The 15,574-nt window shown below is 40.6% G+C and overlaps 1 protein-coding gene across 6 annotated transcripts in view; it reads right to left on the minus strand.

Moving 5' to 3' along the window:
* Positions 1 to 15,574, minus strand: part of LOC113014140 (uncharacterized) — a 57,108-nt gene that overhangs the window by 23,146 nt on the left and 18,388 nt on the right. For 4 of the 6 annotated variants that reach the window (XM_080295938.1, XM_080295939.1, XM_080295937.1 and 1 more), the window contains exons 2-13: positions 14,169 to 14,237; positions 13,581 to 13,725; positions 13,249 to 13,317; positions 11,952 to 12,088; positions 11,757 to 11,864; positions 6,001 to 6,058; positions 5,870 to 5,917; positions 5,446 to 5,514; positions 5,088 to 5,227; positions 1,003 to 1,128; positions 846 to 903; positions 677 to 745 (exon numbers count right to left, since the gene is read on the minus strand). In XM_080295938.1, the coding sequence (XP_080152064.1) occupies positions 677 to 745; positions 846 to 903; positions 1,003 to 1,128; positions 5,088 to 5,227; positions 5,446 to 5,514; positions 5,870 to 5,917; positions 6,001 to 6,058; positions 11,757 to 11,864; positions 11,952 to 12,088; positions 13,249 to 13,317; positions 13,581 to 13,725; positions 14,169 to 14,237 (1,096 nt within the window). Of the gene's footprint in view, positions 1 to 676; positions 746 to 845; positions 904 to 1,002; positions 1,129 to 2,654; positions 2,804 to 5,087; positions 5,228 to 5,445; positions 5,515 to 5,869; positions 5,918 to 6,000; positions 6,059 to 11,756; positions 11,865 to 11,951; positions 12,089 to 13,248; positions 13,318 to 13,580; positions 13,726 to 14,168; positions 14,238 to 15,574 lie in introns of those variants that run through there. The other 2 variants (XM_026155463.2, XM_026155465.2) reach the window with 2 other exon arrangements.

Genomic DNA, 15,574 nt, shown 5'->3' on the forward strand with positions numbered 1-15,574 from the left:
TTACACACGTGTCCACCTTAGTGTGTGTCTGTGGCCCACATTTAGGTGAAGCGGTGTGGCAGCTCGATTGGTGCCGATATAGTCTCGGTGAGCCAACTGTGTGGTTTATGTTCTTAACTATAACCAGTTTTCACTTAATTAGAAGTACAGATGCACTGCATAGACCAGAGTATTGGGACAGACCTGTCATCAAATTCAGGTGTTTTCAGTTGCATTGCCACAGCTGTATCAGATCAACTGATTAGCCATGCAATCAAACATATGAACACTTGTGAACGAACAGGGCGCTTTCTGGAGCTCACTGGATTTGAACGTGGTACTGGAATAAGAGGAACTTGTTACAGCTGGTATGCTTGGGAAAAGTCTTCCCTGCTAGATATTCAGCTGTAAATTGTGTTGTTGCAAAGTGACAGCATTCAGCATTATTGGTAAAAAATGCTTTTCTGTCACAGATTTGCTCTCATTTTCCCACTGATACAGAGTATACAGCATTCAGATAGAATATATAGAGTAAAATTACAAATAGTCATATTGGCTACAGGTAGCTGAAAACTCTACACATGTACAGTAACAAAATATACTTTTACTTCAATTTGAACATCTCCAAGTTTGACATAGCTGTGCTGAACACAGCAGTTACTCAAGTCTGATAGCATAAGACTCCCTGATACATTACCCAGCTTCTCCCCTGGTTTGATGGCTGGTTTCAAGCTGCACTTCTTGATATATTCCAGGGTCGTCAAAGCTACAAGATCAATTGGCACAACATTACTCTACACTGCACTAAAAAGCCAGTTTGTGCAGATGAATAAATCCTAAACCAAGGTTTAAAATTAGACACCCACCTTCTGTGTAGCTTTTAAAGTTTACGGACTTGAATTCAGCGGGCTCCAGGCTCACTTGCTACAGCAACAAAATAAATAAAATTGTATTTTCACATTAAGAAAAATTAACGCCTCCAATCATCTTAAAAGCCTGAATAGAAACCTCACATATACATACTTTCAAATCATTTTTTCCATGAATCTTCTCCGCCTGCTTTGCCAAGTCAAGCATCATGGATTCAAAGGAGGGATTGTACAGCGAGTAGCACTCTTTTGACAACAATGTAGAGGGATGCCACACTTTCTGCAAAGACATTCAAAGTAATTTACATATTACTCCCCACCTTTCTACAATGAAGGCCAAACATGGCTGTTCTTACATATCGTTACAGAGTCGCAGGAATGACAGAGCACCACAGGTACATTCATATGGGGGAAGAAAAAAAAAAAAAAGTACACTCAATCGAAATGGAAATAACTTTCCCATTTTATCTGCACAAGAAAATAATGGCTGTTCTGTGAAAATCACATTAACCTAGATGCAGTAATTCAAGCAAGTTAGCGCGATAGATATTAAAATGACCACACACACACACACACACACACACACACACACACACACACACACACACAGGTCATGAGCATGAGCCCAGCACAGAGCTGATATACTCAAACTGTCAAACAATAAATAACCAAACCGGCATGTCCTTGGACAGTGCACGCAGGCACAGAAAAAAGGAAACTCCCTACCACCCAGCCAACCAGAGATTCAAACCAATGAACTTTGTTACGCAGCACTCACTTCCCCACCACTCTGTCTTGTAAATCTTTCTACTGACAGTGAAGTCATTCAGATTGGCCTGAGGCTTTTAACCCACTTTTCATCAACTGGCTGCCACAAGAGCAGATCAACCGATACAAAACCTCCAAATTTCATTGCTAAAAGCAACTCACAGTCCTTGTATCTACATCAGAAAGAGACGACTGCACATTTGATTTGTAAAGGAAGTATGCTGGGAAAAGCCTTCGTTTTAAAAAGCAAGTACACTTTAAGTATAAACTATAGTTTACCAGTGAACGCAGGCAAACAGACAAATCAAAGACAGAGTTGGTTACCCATCATAGTAACAGTAAGTCGTTTAAAGCAGAGGAACCTCGTGAACTATAAAACTGAAAACGTGGTAAAAATACAATGGACTGCCTCTGCCTCAGGGCTGGGCATGTGGCAGATGTAAACGCTCTAAGAAGTGTCTCAAAGATAAGAGACTGTTGTGGAACGGTCTGGTGAGTCGAGTGCAGCTGGGCTGAGAGGCAGAGCTGGAAGGCAAAGACGAATCCTCTGGACACAGGACAGGCAAATGCTTGAAATCTGCCTGAAGATGCTCCTCTAAACGGAGGTCACGGACCATATCACCCTCTGGAGCCAGAAGGCGGCTGGCCATGTGAGACGACACCTGCCATCAGTTTTGCTCCAATGATGCTGAGGACAGGTGAAAGTTGGAAGGGACACAAAGGAAGGGAGGATTTAGGAAGAGAGAGAGTTGAGATCCAAAGGGACAGAATCTTTTTGGAAGGTTTGATGCAAATAGTAGTGGAAGCATTCCCCATATAGGGGATTCCTGGGAATTATGAAGGGAAGCTGAAAGATTCTTTGCAAGCTGATAAAAAGGAAGCTAGCAGGCTGGAACCAACAAACTGGAGGCTCGGGGCTTGACTGGAAAGGAGACCATCGTTGGCTTCAAAAGTCACTGGAATATTCCAAAACGAGCACAAAAGGCACCCATCTGTCACATGCGGGTATTCTAAAAACCTGAGCTTAGAAAAAATTACCAATACAGTGGGCTTCAGTTTGCGTTGAATCTCTTCAGGGATGTTAATGCTGGAGAAGAGACTTCTCCTTGAAGACAGCACCTTCTCGGCTCTCTGCAGGAGCAATCCACGGTCCGCTGTATCCATTGTTTGCCAAATTGTTCTGTGACCAGCTCAGTTCAAACAGACGATCCACATGCAATTCCAAAAGGAACTTAACAAAAAGCGAGCTTCTCTTTCAGAAAGCTGATACAAAAACCACTTGGTCAAGTAAAACATAGCAAGAGAGCCAAAAGGGAAAACAAAACACAACAGGTGAAAACAAGTAATCCCCAAAGAAAACCAACACCAAACAGGAACACACAAGGAAAAAAATCTGAACCAGGAATGGCTGGAAAGTTTGAGTACTGAATCATACACAAACAATCTAGCAAATGAGATGGGCAAATCAAGAAACTTATACACAGGGGGGGCTGATTGGATAATCAACCACATGTGTGAAAGATACAAAAGCAGGAGTAACCATATGTAGACACAAAGGGTAAGGAATTTACAAAATAAAACAGGAAGTCGTTTGAAGTGATGTCACAGAGGGACACAGAGTGACTTTGGTGGGTGGAGGGAGTGAACCAAACATAAATCAAATCTGAAATCAAAGCCTAGATTTCAATCTCAAGCAAACTGGTGCCAAAGTGGTTGACACTACCGCGAAGCAGTCGCAAGAAGATCTTTCTGATGAAAAGGGTATTATTGACTTCTGAGGTGGAAAAAGTGTGCTTAATTTCTTTTATTAATAAATTTATATCTATTGATCATTTTGCTGACTGACTGAAAGAGTCTAGCAGTGATGTTCAAGCGTACCACAATTAGGTCCAGGAGCTGAATCAAAGAATCGTATTTGCTTGACGTAAAATTGTAAATAAATAAATAAATACTGTCATCACCCACCCCACAGATGGATCTTTGTTTTTCCAGTGGTATCACAAATTCAATTTCTTGATGCATGCTCAATCATCCAGGTAAGTAAATCACCAAAGGTTGATTCTGTTCATCTGGACGTAGCGTTTTCAGAGGAAGAAACGTTTCGTCACTTATCCAAGTGACTTCTTCAGTCTCAGCTGACTGCAGGTTTCCCCAATCTTATAAACAGTACATTTGCACAATGACTGAAGCCAGCCCACTGAAGGAACAATGGGCTGGGAGGTCAGTTTTTTCATCAATAATTATGCAAATTCTCACAACCATTGATCAACAACCACTGATCAAAGCCCACTGATCAATGGCCATGAGTACCATTCACAAACCAAGTGTGTTTCCTTTTAGAACGGTCTTAATTCCACCTACTTCACATACAAGTGTCAGTTCTACAGGCAGAAACAGGTATGTGGATGACACCTGGGTGAAAATCAAATCTCAGGACGTACCACATTTCACGGATCACATTAACTCGGTGGATCGACACATCAAATTCACCAGGGAGGATATGAAAAGTGGCAGGTTAGCCTTCTTAGGCTGTGAGATTTCCATCAGTAATGGGGGACCTCTAAAAGCTGATGTGTACCGTAAACCTACACATACAGATCAGCATTTAAGGTTTGACACTCATCATCCACTGGAACATAAACTGGGTGTCATTAGGATGTTACAACATAGAGCGAACACCATCCCCACAGACACAGTGGCCAGGGAAGAAGAGGAACCTCACACCAAGAAGGCCCTGAGTAAATGTGGTTATCCCAGCTAGACTTTTGTCAAAGCTGGGAAGGCGCCAAAAGAAAGCTCCAGCCAATCCATGAGAGAAGGACAACCGCTGCCAAAGCGAAAACCTGTAGTGATCCCTTATGTTAAGTCTAATTGTTGAATGTGTCATTGTGTTTCTTAAATTTGTAAAGTTATAGTTCAATCTATAGGATCAAGACATTCCTTTGTCTCTGACCACCTCTCCAGCCACTCCATGCTGGGGGAGGCTTTATCACAAGCACATCCCTTGTGAAGATTCTGTTTGATGTTAATTCCTGCTTTTATGATCCTTTTGGTGAGCAGGAAGTCACGCACACAGAGACACACGCACACACACAGTACCTTGTCTTTGTAACCAAGGGGGGGTGCTTTTGCTGTGATGTGTATTGTAACAGTTGTCAATAAAAAGGCAACGAGGACAGCTGCTCTTTGAAGGATTTGGGCTAGAGATAGGTGAGGAGTGTGAGCTCAGTGTGAGTTAGTCTTGTAGTTTAATTTGAAGATGAAGAGTTTGAAAGTCTGCATGATGACGCATCCACTCATATCTCAAATCTTAACTTCCCATTACATCAGCCCGACTACTTCAAATCATCTGATTGCCTTCTAAACAACTCAGCTGAACTCTCAAACTGTACAATTTGAAATCCTCTAAGTTACAACTCATCTCAAGCAATTAACTTAATTAATATGGTCTTTGATGCCACTGCTACTTACAAAATACCAAAAGATGTGGTCAAAGCTCAGGACGTGTTTGATGATCACGTGGGCGCCGACTGTTAGGCCGCAGAGCGTGCAGAGGTAATGCTTCTTCTCATCTGCTCCGACACAAACGCACTCGACGAGGTGCTGCATGCCTGTAAGATCACGATGACACAGATAGTTTAGAGGAGAGGGAACCAGTTTGTCAAACTCTGCCTCGCTGGTATGTCAAGGACGAAAAAAGAGATTGTTAATCATGCTGTTGAAGTGCTCCAAAAAAAAAAAAAAAGAGCATTCTTTTACTTGAGCAAATGAATGAATGAGTTTATTTGAAAACAAATATGGCTTTGTTATTTTGGTGGTTGTTACTGACCAAGAAGCGGATGTTTCCTGTTGCTGTCTTTCTGGTAAGCCAGGATCGTCATCTTCCCTGGCTTGAAAGCTAAGAGGGAAAATGATTAGATTCAAGTGATTAAACACTGACTGAAAGACAGTAATAAAGAGTAAATGTGAACAGATATATATTTGGTAAATAAAGGTGCCACAACAAGATAAATGACAAAGCTTTGAGTCATAATATGAAAACAAACCACGTAATGTGGCTTAAACATGATATGTGCGATACCATGAAGAGTGTCAGACTAGCCACAAAACAGACTTTGTGGTGAAGATGATTTCTATTGAGAAAAACCACCTCTGAAAACAGCAGATGGCAGCAGTTGTGATTCTAATTAATCAGATGTTAAAACACTGAATTCACAACTTGATTGATCAGTGAGAAAAAAAAGTGCACAAACCTTGAATCAGCTTGAGAAGCTTCTCATTTTCACCTAGAGTGAGCATCACTGCAAAGAAGATTCAGATCATTTTCAGCAGTGCAAAACTAAATAAAACTGTCACACAAACACTACATGGATCGATCTTATACCTTCTGAGTAGGTGCTGCTTTTAAGCTTTTCCATAAGACGATCAGGTAAATGCAGCATCTGCAGAGAGAAAATGCAGAATATAACTGTAGAACTGAACAGTAGCTATAAAAAATAAAAACACTTTTGTGATCAGCCTGCATTTCTTAAGATATTTTCGTATACCAGATAAAAACAGAGTGATCCACCTGATAGACAAACAAACCAATTTCCCTAATTTTTTTTTTTTTTTTTACTAGAAATCAAAAGGGTTATGTGCTGGATATACAGCAACTGACACTTTATTAGGCATATCTTGTTAGTATCAACTTGCCCCCTGCCACTGCAAATCTCTTGGACAAGTCTGTATAAACCCTAGAGGCAGTCATGTGGGAAAATCCCAGCAGATCAGCAGCTTTAAAACACCTGAACTAGCCAGTCTGGCACCAGCAACCACACCATATGTTCTGTCTACATGCATAAATGAACCGAGTTACTGCCATGTGATTGGCTGAAGAAATACTCCTTCATCTCTTTGCTCTTGAATGCTTTGCTTCTTATATTGATTTTTATGCTGATTTTTTCCCTTTTTTCCGTGTGAGCTTACCTGCGATAACTTCTGGACACTTGTAGATCATTAGGACTAGAGTGTTCTTAACAGAAACAGCAACATTTTATGGTTACCTTATCCTCAGCGCTCCGTGTGTCTGTGGCCTAGACACAGCTGAAGCCTGTTTACAGCGTCTGGGCACCGAGCAGCCTCAATAGCCTGGAAAGGTGCTAACCGCTAGGCTAACTAGCAACAAGATGCCTTCCCTCTCCACAGATGACTACCACAGCCTCCTGCAGAAGATTGCAGTACTGGAGACAAAAATTCATCGCTTAGAAGTAAACGTGGAGGTAAATGGACTGTGTGGAAATGAAACAACCTTGCCTTTGATTCAAAACAATGGCGATGAGCAAGCTAGTACACAGCTAAGGAGCACAGATAACATGACCAAGAAAGTAGACTCTGTGCATTATTATAAATCCTCAAGTGATAATCCCCCCTTAGACTGTCTTGGTGCAAAACCAAGACATAAATCATGTCTCCTGGAAGGGGGAGGACGTATCACAGGCAGGGCACAGCGAGCTGAAATCTCTGAAACCGACTGGCCTTCACTTCCTACGAGACAGAGAAGCTCTTCTACCCCTGTATACAGGAGGAAACAGGACTGGACAACTGTGAATAGGAAGGTTAACAACAAACCTCCAAAACAACTGAATGTGAAACTGCAGAACAGATTTGCTCCACTATCAAAGGACCCTGGATCTATATCGGACAACCATCCATCTAAAAGCAGCGAAATAAGGTCTGAAAATCTGTTGAAAAGTGAAAGGCCACAGGGAAAGCTAAAGGCTAGGCCTGAAACTCTGATTGTGGGTGACTCTGCCGTAAAGGATGTACAAAGGATGTGCGGTAAGAACACTAAAGTCCTCTGCTTTCCTAACGATATGGTCAACAACCTGAAGGAGAGAATTCTTCAAATTGCAGATGAATATCCAACTGTGACAAACATTGTTCTGCATACAGGGTCAAACGATGTGTCCAAACAACAGTCGGAGGTTCTGAAACGGGACTTTACTGGATTATTAAATACTGTAAACGCTCTGAATGCAGCTGTATTCATCAGTGGACCTGTACCGCCGGTCAGAGGAGGAGACGAGAGATTCAGCAGGTTGTTTACACTGAATAAATGGCTTATATCAGCATGTGCTGACCACTCAGTGCATTTTATCGACAACTTTAATATTTTTTGGGAACGCAGGCATCTGTTCAAAGCAAATGGATTTAATTTTAACAAGTCAGGGGTGAAACTGTTCACCTCCAACTTGTTTTATTCCATACGTCATCCATCTGTGCTTGGTGCCAAGGCTGAGATAAACGAGGAGTTATCTCATAAAGAGGAACAAACAGTACTCCAAGAACAGACAAAGCCCAGCAGAAACCTTGAGGAGGAGCTCCATTTGCCCCCACCCGGGAAGAGCCTCAGAAAGGAGAGACATCCATGGCATCTGAGGAAGAGCCTCAGAAAGGAGAGACATCTAAGGCAAGAAGAGGGGTCCCTATTTGCCTCCAACTCTCTCAACAACACCAACGACCAGGACAAGGGACCACGACCTTCCCCAGTCCCCCAAACCACTGACAGGCCATCACCCTCCTCCCCCTCCCTTTCTCCCTCCTCCCCACACCTGAAATTCACTGAGGAGATGATGGAGCGGGTCAATGCTGGGCTCAGATCTACCCCCCGTCCCAATCCCTTTTTGTCCCCCATAAACCCCCCACCAGAGCGGCCAAAGGTTCGCCATCGAGCCCCACCCTCAACAGAGCAATCGAAGTCACATTGCCCAGCCTCGCCCCCCTTAGTTCCTCTTCATGCCCTGTCTCCGCAGTCTGATATGTGATATGTGAAGGGTCCGGGCTGTGAGGATTATGGCAGTGATGACTTTTCCCAGGAGAAGCTGGGACCCTGTTTACTAGAAGGTTTTAAAATTTCTGTACTTTTAGGTGACAGGAGACATGTGGCCTGGTCAAAACACAGAGAGCTGCACTCTAAAAGATCTTTAAACATAGTAAACATACCTTGTGTGCCACAGACTGCTCCCAAACACGAGGGGACAAGTAATACCTCTAAAACACTTAAGTTGGCTTTATTAAACATTAGATCTCTAGCTGGGAAAACATTTTTAATTAATGATTTAATCACTGAGCACAGCCTTGATTTTATGTTTTTAACTGAAACTTGGTTGGACCAAAGTAACAGTGGAGCTGTTCTCATCGAGACGACCCCTCCTAACTACAGTTTTATCAGTGAGGCCAGGGTGAGCAGGAGAGGAGGAGGGGTTGCTGTCTTATTTAATGAATCATTTCAATGTAAGCAACTATCTCCTGGAAGTTTTCAGTCTTTTGAATATGTGGCTTTACAGCTGAAGGCCCCATCCAAAGTTGTGTTTCTTAATGTTTACAGGCCTCCCAAATACTGCACAGACTTTTTTAATGACCTCAGTGAACTGCTGTCTGTGATCTGTGTTGATTTTGACTGTGTAATTATTGCTGGGGATTTTAACATTCATGTGGACAACCCTCAGGACAAAGGGACTAAAGACCTGAGTAACACTCTGGGCAACTTTGGGCTGACTCAGCATGTAACAGAGGCCACACATAATAGAGGACACACTCTTGACCTACTGATCTCCAAAGGCCTGAGCATTTCAAAGGTTACTGTGTCTGATGTGGGCCTGTCTGATCATTACTGTGTTTTCTTTGAAAGTAAAATCTCAGCCCACACAAATATATCAACAACAGTGATCACAAAACGGTGTATAACTGAACACAGTAGTGCAATTTTTAACCAGGTCTTCCCATTAACACCTGACCTGCCCAGAGGGTCAGTCAATGAGCTCGTCAATAGCTTCAATGCTAACATGTTAAATGTAATGGACACTATTGCTCCCATTAAGGTGAAGGTTATCTCTGGAAGGAAAAAGTCTCCATGGAGAAACTCCACACTGGTGAAAAATGAAAAAAGAGAGTGTAGGAAAGCTGAGCGCAGATGGAGAAAAACAAACCTCCAGGTTCATTATGACATTTATAAAGAGAAACTTCACAATTATAATTTACAACTGAGGAATGCAAGAAGGTCCTACTTCTCTGACATCATCACTAAAAACAGCCATAATGCTCGGGTCTTATTTTCTACAGTTGACAGGCTAACAAACCCCCCTGTGTCAGTGGCAGCTGAACTTCATTCGACCATGGCCTGCAATGACTTTGCCAAATTCTTCACTGAAAAAATCCAAAAAATTAGACAAGCAATTGGTACATCAACAGCAGATCCAGGATATGTACTGTGTCCACCAAAAAACTGTTTAAACACCATGAAACAGTTTCAACCTATTAACAGCAAAGACCTGGAGGACATCTTAGGTCAACTGAACTCCTCCTCCTGCTGTTTAGATGTCCTGCCAACAAGTTTTTTCAAAAAGGTCTCAAAGACTTTAGAGTCAGACCTGTTACAGATCGTCAACTTTTCTTTATTATCAGGTGTGTTTCCAGAATCACTAAAAACTGCTGTAATCAAACCTATACTGAAAAAGGACAATCTTGACAAGACACAAATGAACAACTACAGGCCGATCTCAAATCTCCCGTTTTTAAGTAAGATCATTGAAAAAGCAGTTTCCCAACAGCTCAGTTACTTCTTAAAACAGAATAATTGCTACGATGCCTTCCAGTCAGGTTTTAGACAGAACCACAGCACTGAAACTGCTCTGACCAAAGTGTTTAATGACATATGTCTGAATACAGACAGTGGAAAAATGTCAGTCCTAGTTTTACTGGATCTCAGTGCAGCATTTGATACAGTTGACCACAACATATTACTCAAACGACTGGAGAACTGGACAGGTCTTTCAGGAACTGTACTAAACTGGTTCAAAACATACGTAGAAAACAGGAAATACTTTGTATCAATAGGTAACTTCACATCTGAGCAGACAAGTATCACATGTGGAGTTCCCCAAGGTTCCATCTTGGGACCCCTTCTGTTTAACATCTACATGCTCCCACTGGCACAGATTATAAACAACAACAAAATAAACTATCACAGCTATGCAGATGACACACAAATATATATCACAATGTCACCAGGAGACCGAGGCCCTGTACAGGCTCTTGGTAAATGCATTGAGGAAATCAATGACTGGTTGTGCCACAATTTTCTCCAGCTAAACAAAAACAAAACTGAGGTAATAGTCTTTGGCGCCAAAGAAAAACGATTACAGGTCACCAGAGAACTTCAATCTATACATCTAAAAACCACAAACCAGGCGAGAAATTTGGGTGTAGTGATGGATGCAGACCTAAACTTAGAAAAACACATTAAGACAATAACAAAGTCAGCTTACTATCACCTCAAGAATATATCAAGGATAAAAGATCTGATGTCTCAACAGGACCTGGAAAAACTAGTCCATGCATTCATCTTTAGTAGGCTTGATTACTGTAACAGCATCTTTACAGGTCTACCTAAAAAAATCAGTCAGACAACTACAGCTCATTCAGAACTCTGCTGCTCGAGTCCTCACTAAGACCAAAAAAGTGGACCACATCAGTCCAGCTCTGAGGTCCTTACACTGGCTGCCTGTCCGTCAGAGGATAGACTTTAAAGTTCTGATGCTGGCCTATAAAGCTCTGAATGGTTTAGGACCAAAATACATGAATGACCTCCTGACCCAGTATGAACCATCCAGATCCCTCAGGTCATCTGGATCCGGTCTTTTATCAGTTCCCAGAGTCAGAACCAGACACGGAGAAGCTGCATTCAGCTTTTATGCTCCTTATATCTGGAACAAACTCCCAGAAAGCCTCAGATCAGCTGAAACACTCAGTTTATTTAAATCCAGGTTGAAGACTCACCTGTTCTCAGCTGCATTTGAATAAAGCACCAAATCCACACTTTAAGCTTAAATTTCAAAACTTACATTTAACTACTGATTTTATCTACTGTTCTGATTTTATCTGTTTTGATTTTATATACTGTTGTTTGTTTGTTTGTTAATTAGTTAGTTAGTTTATTTGCTTGTTTTATTCAATTTTAAATCATGCTTTTTATTTGTTCTTGTTTCTAATGTCTCTGTAAAGCACTTTGAATCACCTTGTTGTTGAATTGTGCTATACAAATAAACTTGCCTTGCCTTGCCTTACATTACTTCCACACGCACGCACACACACACACACCTGCAAGTCCATAGACGCTTCTTCTTTTACTCTGTTTTTGAGTTCAGTCTCTTTCATTTTCTTGCTGGGGATCCAGGAGAAACTCATTGCATTGGGATCCATGCAATTCTTATCAAAAAGCAAAAAGTTAGAATTAATCTTACAAATTAAACACTAAATATTCCTGCTTTATATTTTATGTTGTTCAGTACTCACAATGTAGTTGCTGTAATGGTCCATAGAAAAGAAGTGCCTTAAAACATTACTAGGTAAACTCTTCTCACCACAGATGTGACACAAGTAAAAAGAGGTCCGTGACTCTGGACTGAAACACAGACTCAGCGCAGACAAGCCTGAAAGAAAGTCAATTTGAAACAGGACGATTACTTCAAACATCAAACAAGCTCTTTTGTTTTAAACAGGCTGATGTAATACAATTTCACATTCATCTACATCTAGGTGATAAATCCTATGTTTGTCCAGTAGCAAACTTAAGATTTAGGTTCCTGAACTCGCTTAAATGCTGCTACAGTAATGCGAAAGGCAAACAAGTGTAAAAATCAATGACGATTTACTTTTAATACCCATATAGGGGCTAAAAAGACAGTAACAGATTACATTAATCTATATTGTGCTGCACATATAAACACTCAAGAGTGTCTTGGTCATCAGCTGATTCTGCCAAGATGTTATCCCAACTAAAATCCTTCCCAGAGAACACTACTATATCTCTCGCATGAATTAAAATACATTAATAAAAGGTTCCTCCAGTTCTTATGAAAACTCAACACTCACACATATTTGCATGAACTTTCATACAAAAATCTCTCTAAAATGGCGAACAAAACCCAACACCCACAAAACCAAACCTGTAGAGCAGGGTAGGTGTGATAGGTTTAAGCTACAAACCTATTCGCTGGAACGTTCAAGACAATTCAACTACACAGCAAAAGCATTGAACACCAAGTAGGCAAAGTTCTTTGTGTTACTCATATATGAGGGAGAGAACCACGACAAGCGCTGTTCCTTCGCTTAACCTCAGTCGCTCTCGTCCGCACCCCCGTAACACTGCTCTTTTATTGAGGTTACATGAATATACATAGGTTCATTAACATACAATATGACGTCTACATACAAACAAAGAGTACCTTGCCTGTGCGTTGTGTAAGTGTGTGTGTGTGTCCCCATAAATGACTTCCCTAAACCTGCTGGTCTGGAAGTCCAGCAGTTCATCTAAACAAAAGGCACTTAGACTAAAACAGACATAGATACGTTTATCCTGCCATAAAATAATAAGAGAAGGTACGACCTCTCCCATGCTCCCAGGATGTGGGTGTGAATCCCAGAGCACTCTGGAATGCACACAAAGTCTTTGCAGACTATTAAGGATCAAACCTCTACCAACATGACATTGATTATACAACTCTAAGCATATATGAGTAGATATTTCTAAGCATAAATGACAATCAACAATACAAATCTAACAAGGTGCACTTTGAGAAAATGTACTCACCCACAATGGGATGTTTGAGGCAATTCTTTTTTTCTGGATCCGCAAAAATGATATGAGGTACACCTTTGGCTTTAAAAAGCAAAAACACATGTCAAAGTGAAAGAACGGACTACCTTAAGCTTCCAATAAATAGGGGAGCCTTCTACACCCTGCTTTTTAGACCTTATTTAAAGAAAAAAAAAAAAAAGACAAACTTCAGACAACCACCTCCTCAGGACCATCGTAAGCCTTTAGTTGCTAGTTCCAGTGCAAAAACTCTACACATTGCACAGCAATAAATACAAAATAAAAACACTTAACACCAAGAAGGAAGAAAAAAAAAACAAACTTACCAACATTCTGAAACGTATCTGAAAAGAGGTAAACATTAAAATGAAAAACAGAAAAGATGAAAATGTATAATAGATCAGAGTTCACATGAACACTAATGTCAAGTAAAAACTGAGCATTACCATTTGGGAAAAGGTCTTTCAGTTTCTGTGGGTAAAGAACAGGAAACATGCAGAGATGGTTTATTATTACTTAGGTAAATGTGGGGACTGTCTTATTACACTGTACCACAGTTAACTAATCTTCTCACTCAAATTAATTCTCCTTCTCCTCCTACCACATTACAGAGATAAAATAACAGGTGCATTTAGCCTTTGGCTGGTTAGCACCTTTCTATACTGGTTTGGTGTGTTTACATGCAACTTTGGGTAAAAACAAAAAAACAAACCCCCCCCCCCCCCCCTCCCAAAAAACAAAACAAAAAACAAACAAAACAAAACAAAACAAAAAAAACACACCGAGACAATAACCAATGCAAGGTTAAGTTATAGATAAAGCTGTTTTTATGTTCATTACTGAAGAAAGAATGTCATGCCCAAAAAAATAAATAGATTTAAAAAAACCAAATGTATATTAAGTCTAATGCCCACCTGTTGATGGACACCTGAAAATATGTGCTTCTTGTAATCAAACAGCCTTCTAAATTTGTAGAGGCAGAGCTGTGGAAAAAAGACAAAAGGTGCATTAGTCAAAGGTTTTTGCTACACAGCTGAGAGTTTGGCAGATGTTATGGAAATTTAGTGCTTTACACTGTTGCCAGGCAGAAATCCAGTCATTTTAAACAAGTATTCTCTTCTCCAGAGACATAAAGCAAGATACTGCCTTAATTGTGAAGATCCTGCAAGCCAGAACTTCCTCTACATGTAGGAGTCGAGGGATTAACACAGGTACGGGACAAAGAAAGCTGCATCTTAGTATATAACAAAATTATCTTCTACACAGGTTATTTAGGATTTAACAAACATAAGGCCCATGACCAAAGCCATATCAGCACACATTCAAAGTTCTCTCTTTTCCCCCCAATGTGCAATCTAGGTTCGGTATAATGATTTAAAACAATATTGCCACTTAAAATTGTAGCCATGCCACTGTGGAGCAATGTGTGCTACCCTTATAGCCTGAACCATGCAGGCAATGTAAAATGAAAAAAGGATCCATGGAAACTGCTATGTAGACTCCCTAAACAACATCCATTTAGATGTGTATTTAAATGCCATGATACATTCTAGATCAACAGGTTTTTCACTTTTTACAGAGGTAGTGTCGAGGTGACACCAGTGTCAGAGTTTCACCTCTGATACTGCTGGATAAACAGAAATCCAATCAGGAACGAGATCACACAGAGCTCAACTTTCCACTCGTGAGAGGGAAGTAGTTGCCTCCAACCCACTTAAAGTTCCTTCCCTCTGTAGGCTGCTTTTATTGTTTACACTCATGAACATTTATAACACTTGCTGCTATGTTAGGCAGATTACAGAAACCAAACATAACTTTACATTGGAGACTTTATTTTATTTTCGCTGGAAGAGAGATTTGATTTTGAAGTTACTTTTTGTTTAATTTTGTATTTGTTGTTTGGTCAAGTTTGTAAGACAGAAACACTGGAATGGTCTGTAAACACGGTTATAGTAGAAAAAGAAGCCAGTTTCTCTTTGTTTCCCTCACCACCATTGTGGTTTTTTATTAAAATAAAATGTTTTTGTTTTTTTGTGGCCATAGGCTCCTGCCTTTCTTTCTGTTATGAGTTTGAGTAAATGAATCGCTGCTGCATTTGTGCGCCCTCTGAGGAGGGTGCGTTTGCTCACAGCTGAAGGAGGGTGCCGTTAAAACAGTGCTATTATTAATTTGTGATGGTTGCTTCGGTTAGCTTCAAACAACATTATTAGCAAACTTACTCATGGGCAAATATAAAAAGAATAAATAAATCGCCCTTGTAAAAATGATCGACGATAGATAGGAACCCTCACATAAACATTTATCGTGTGGAAAAAAAGTT

This window comes from Astatotilapia calliptera, chromosome 22 (assembly GCF_964374335.1).
Source record: "Astatotilapia calliptera chromosome 22, fAstCal68.1, whole genome shotgun sequence".
Classification (NCBI taxonomy): Eukaryota; Metazoa; Chordata; class Actinopteri; order Cichliformes; family Cichlidae; genus Astatotilapia; species Astatotilapia calliptera.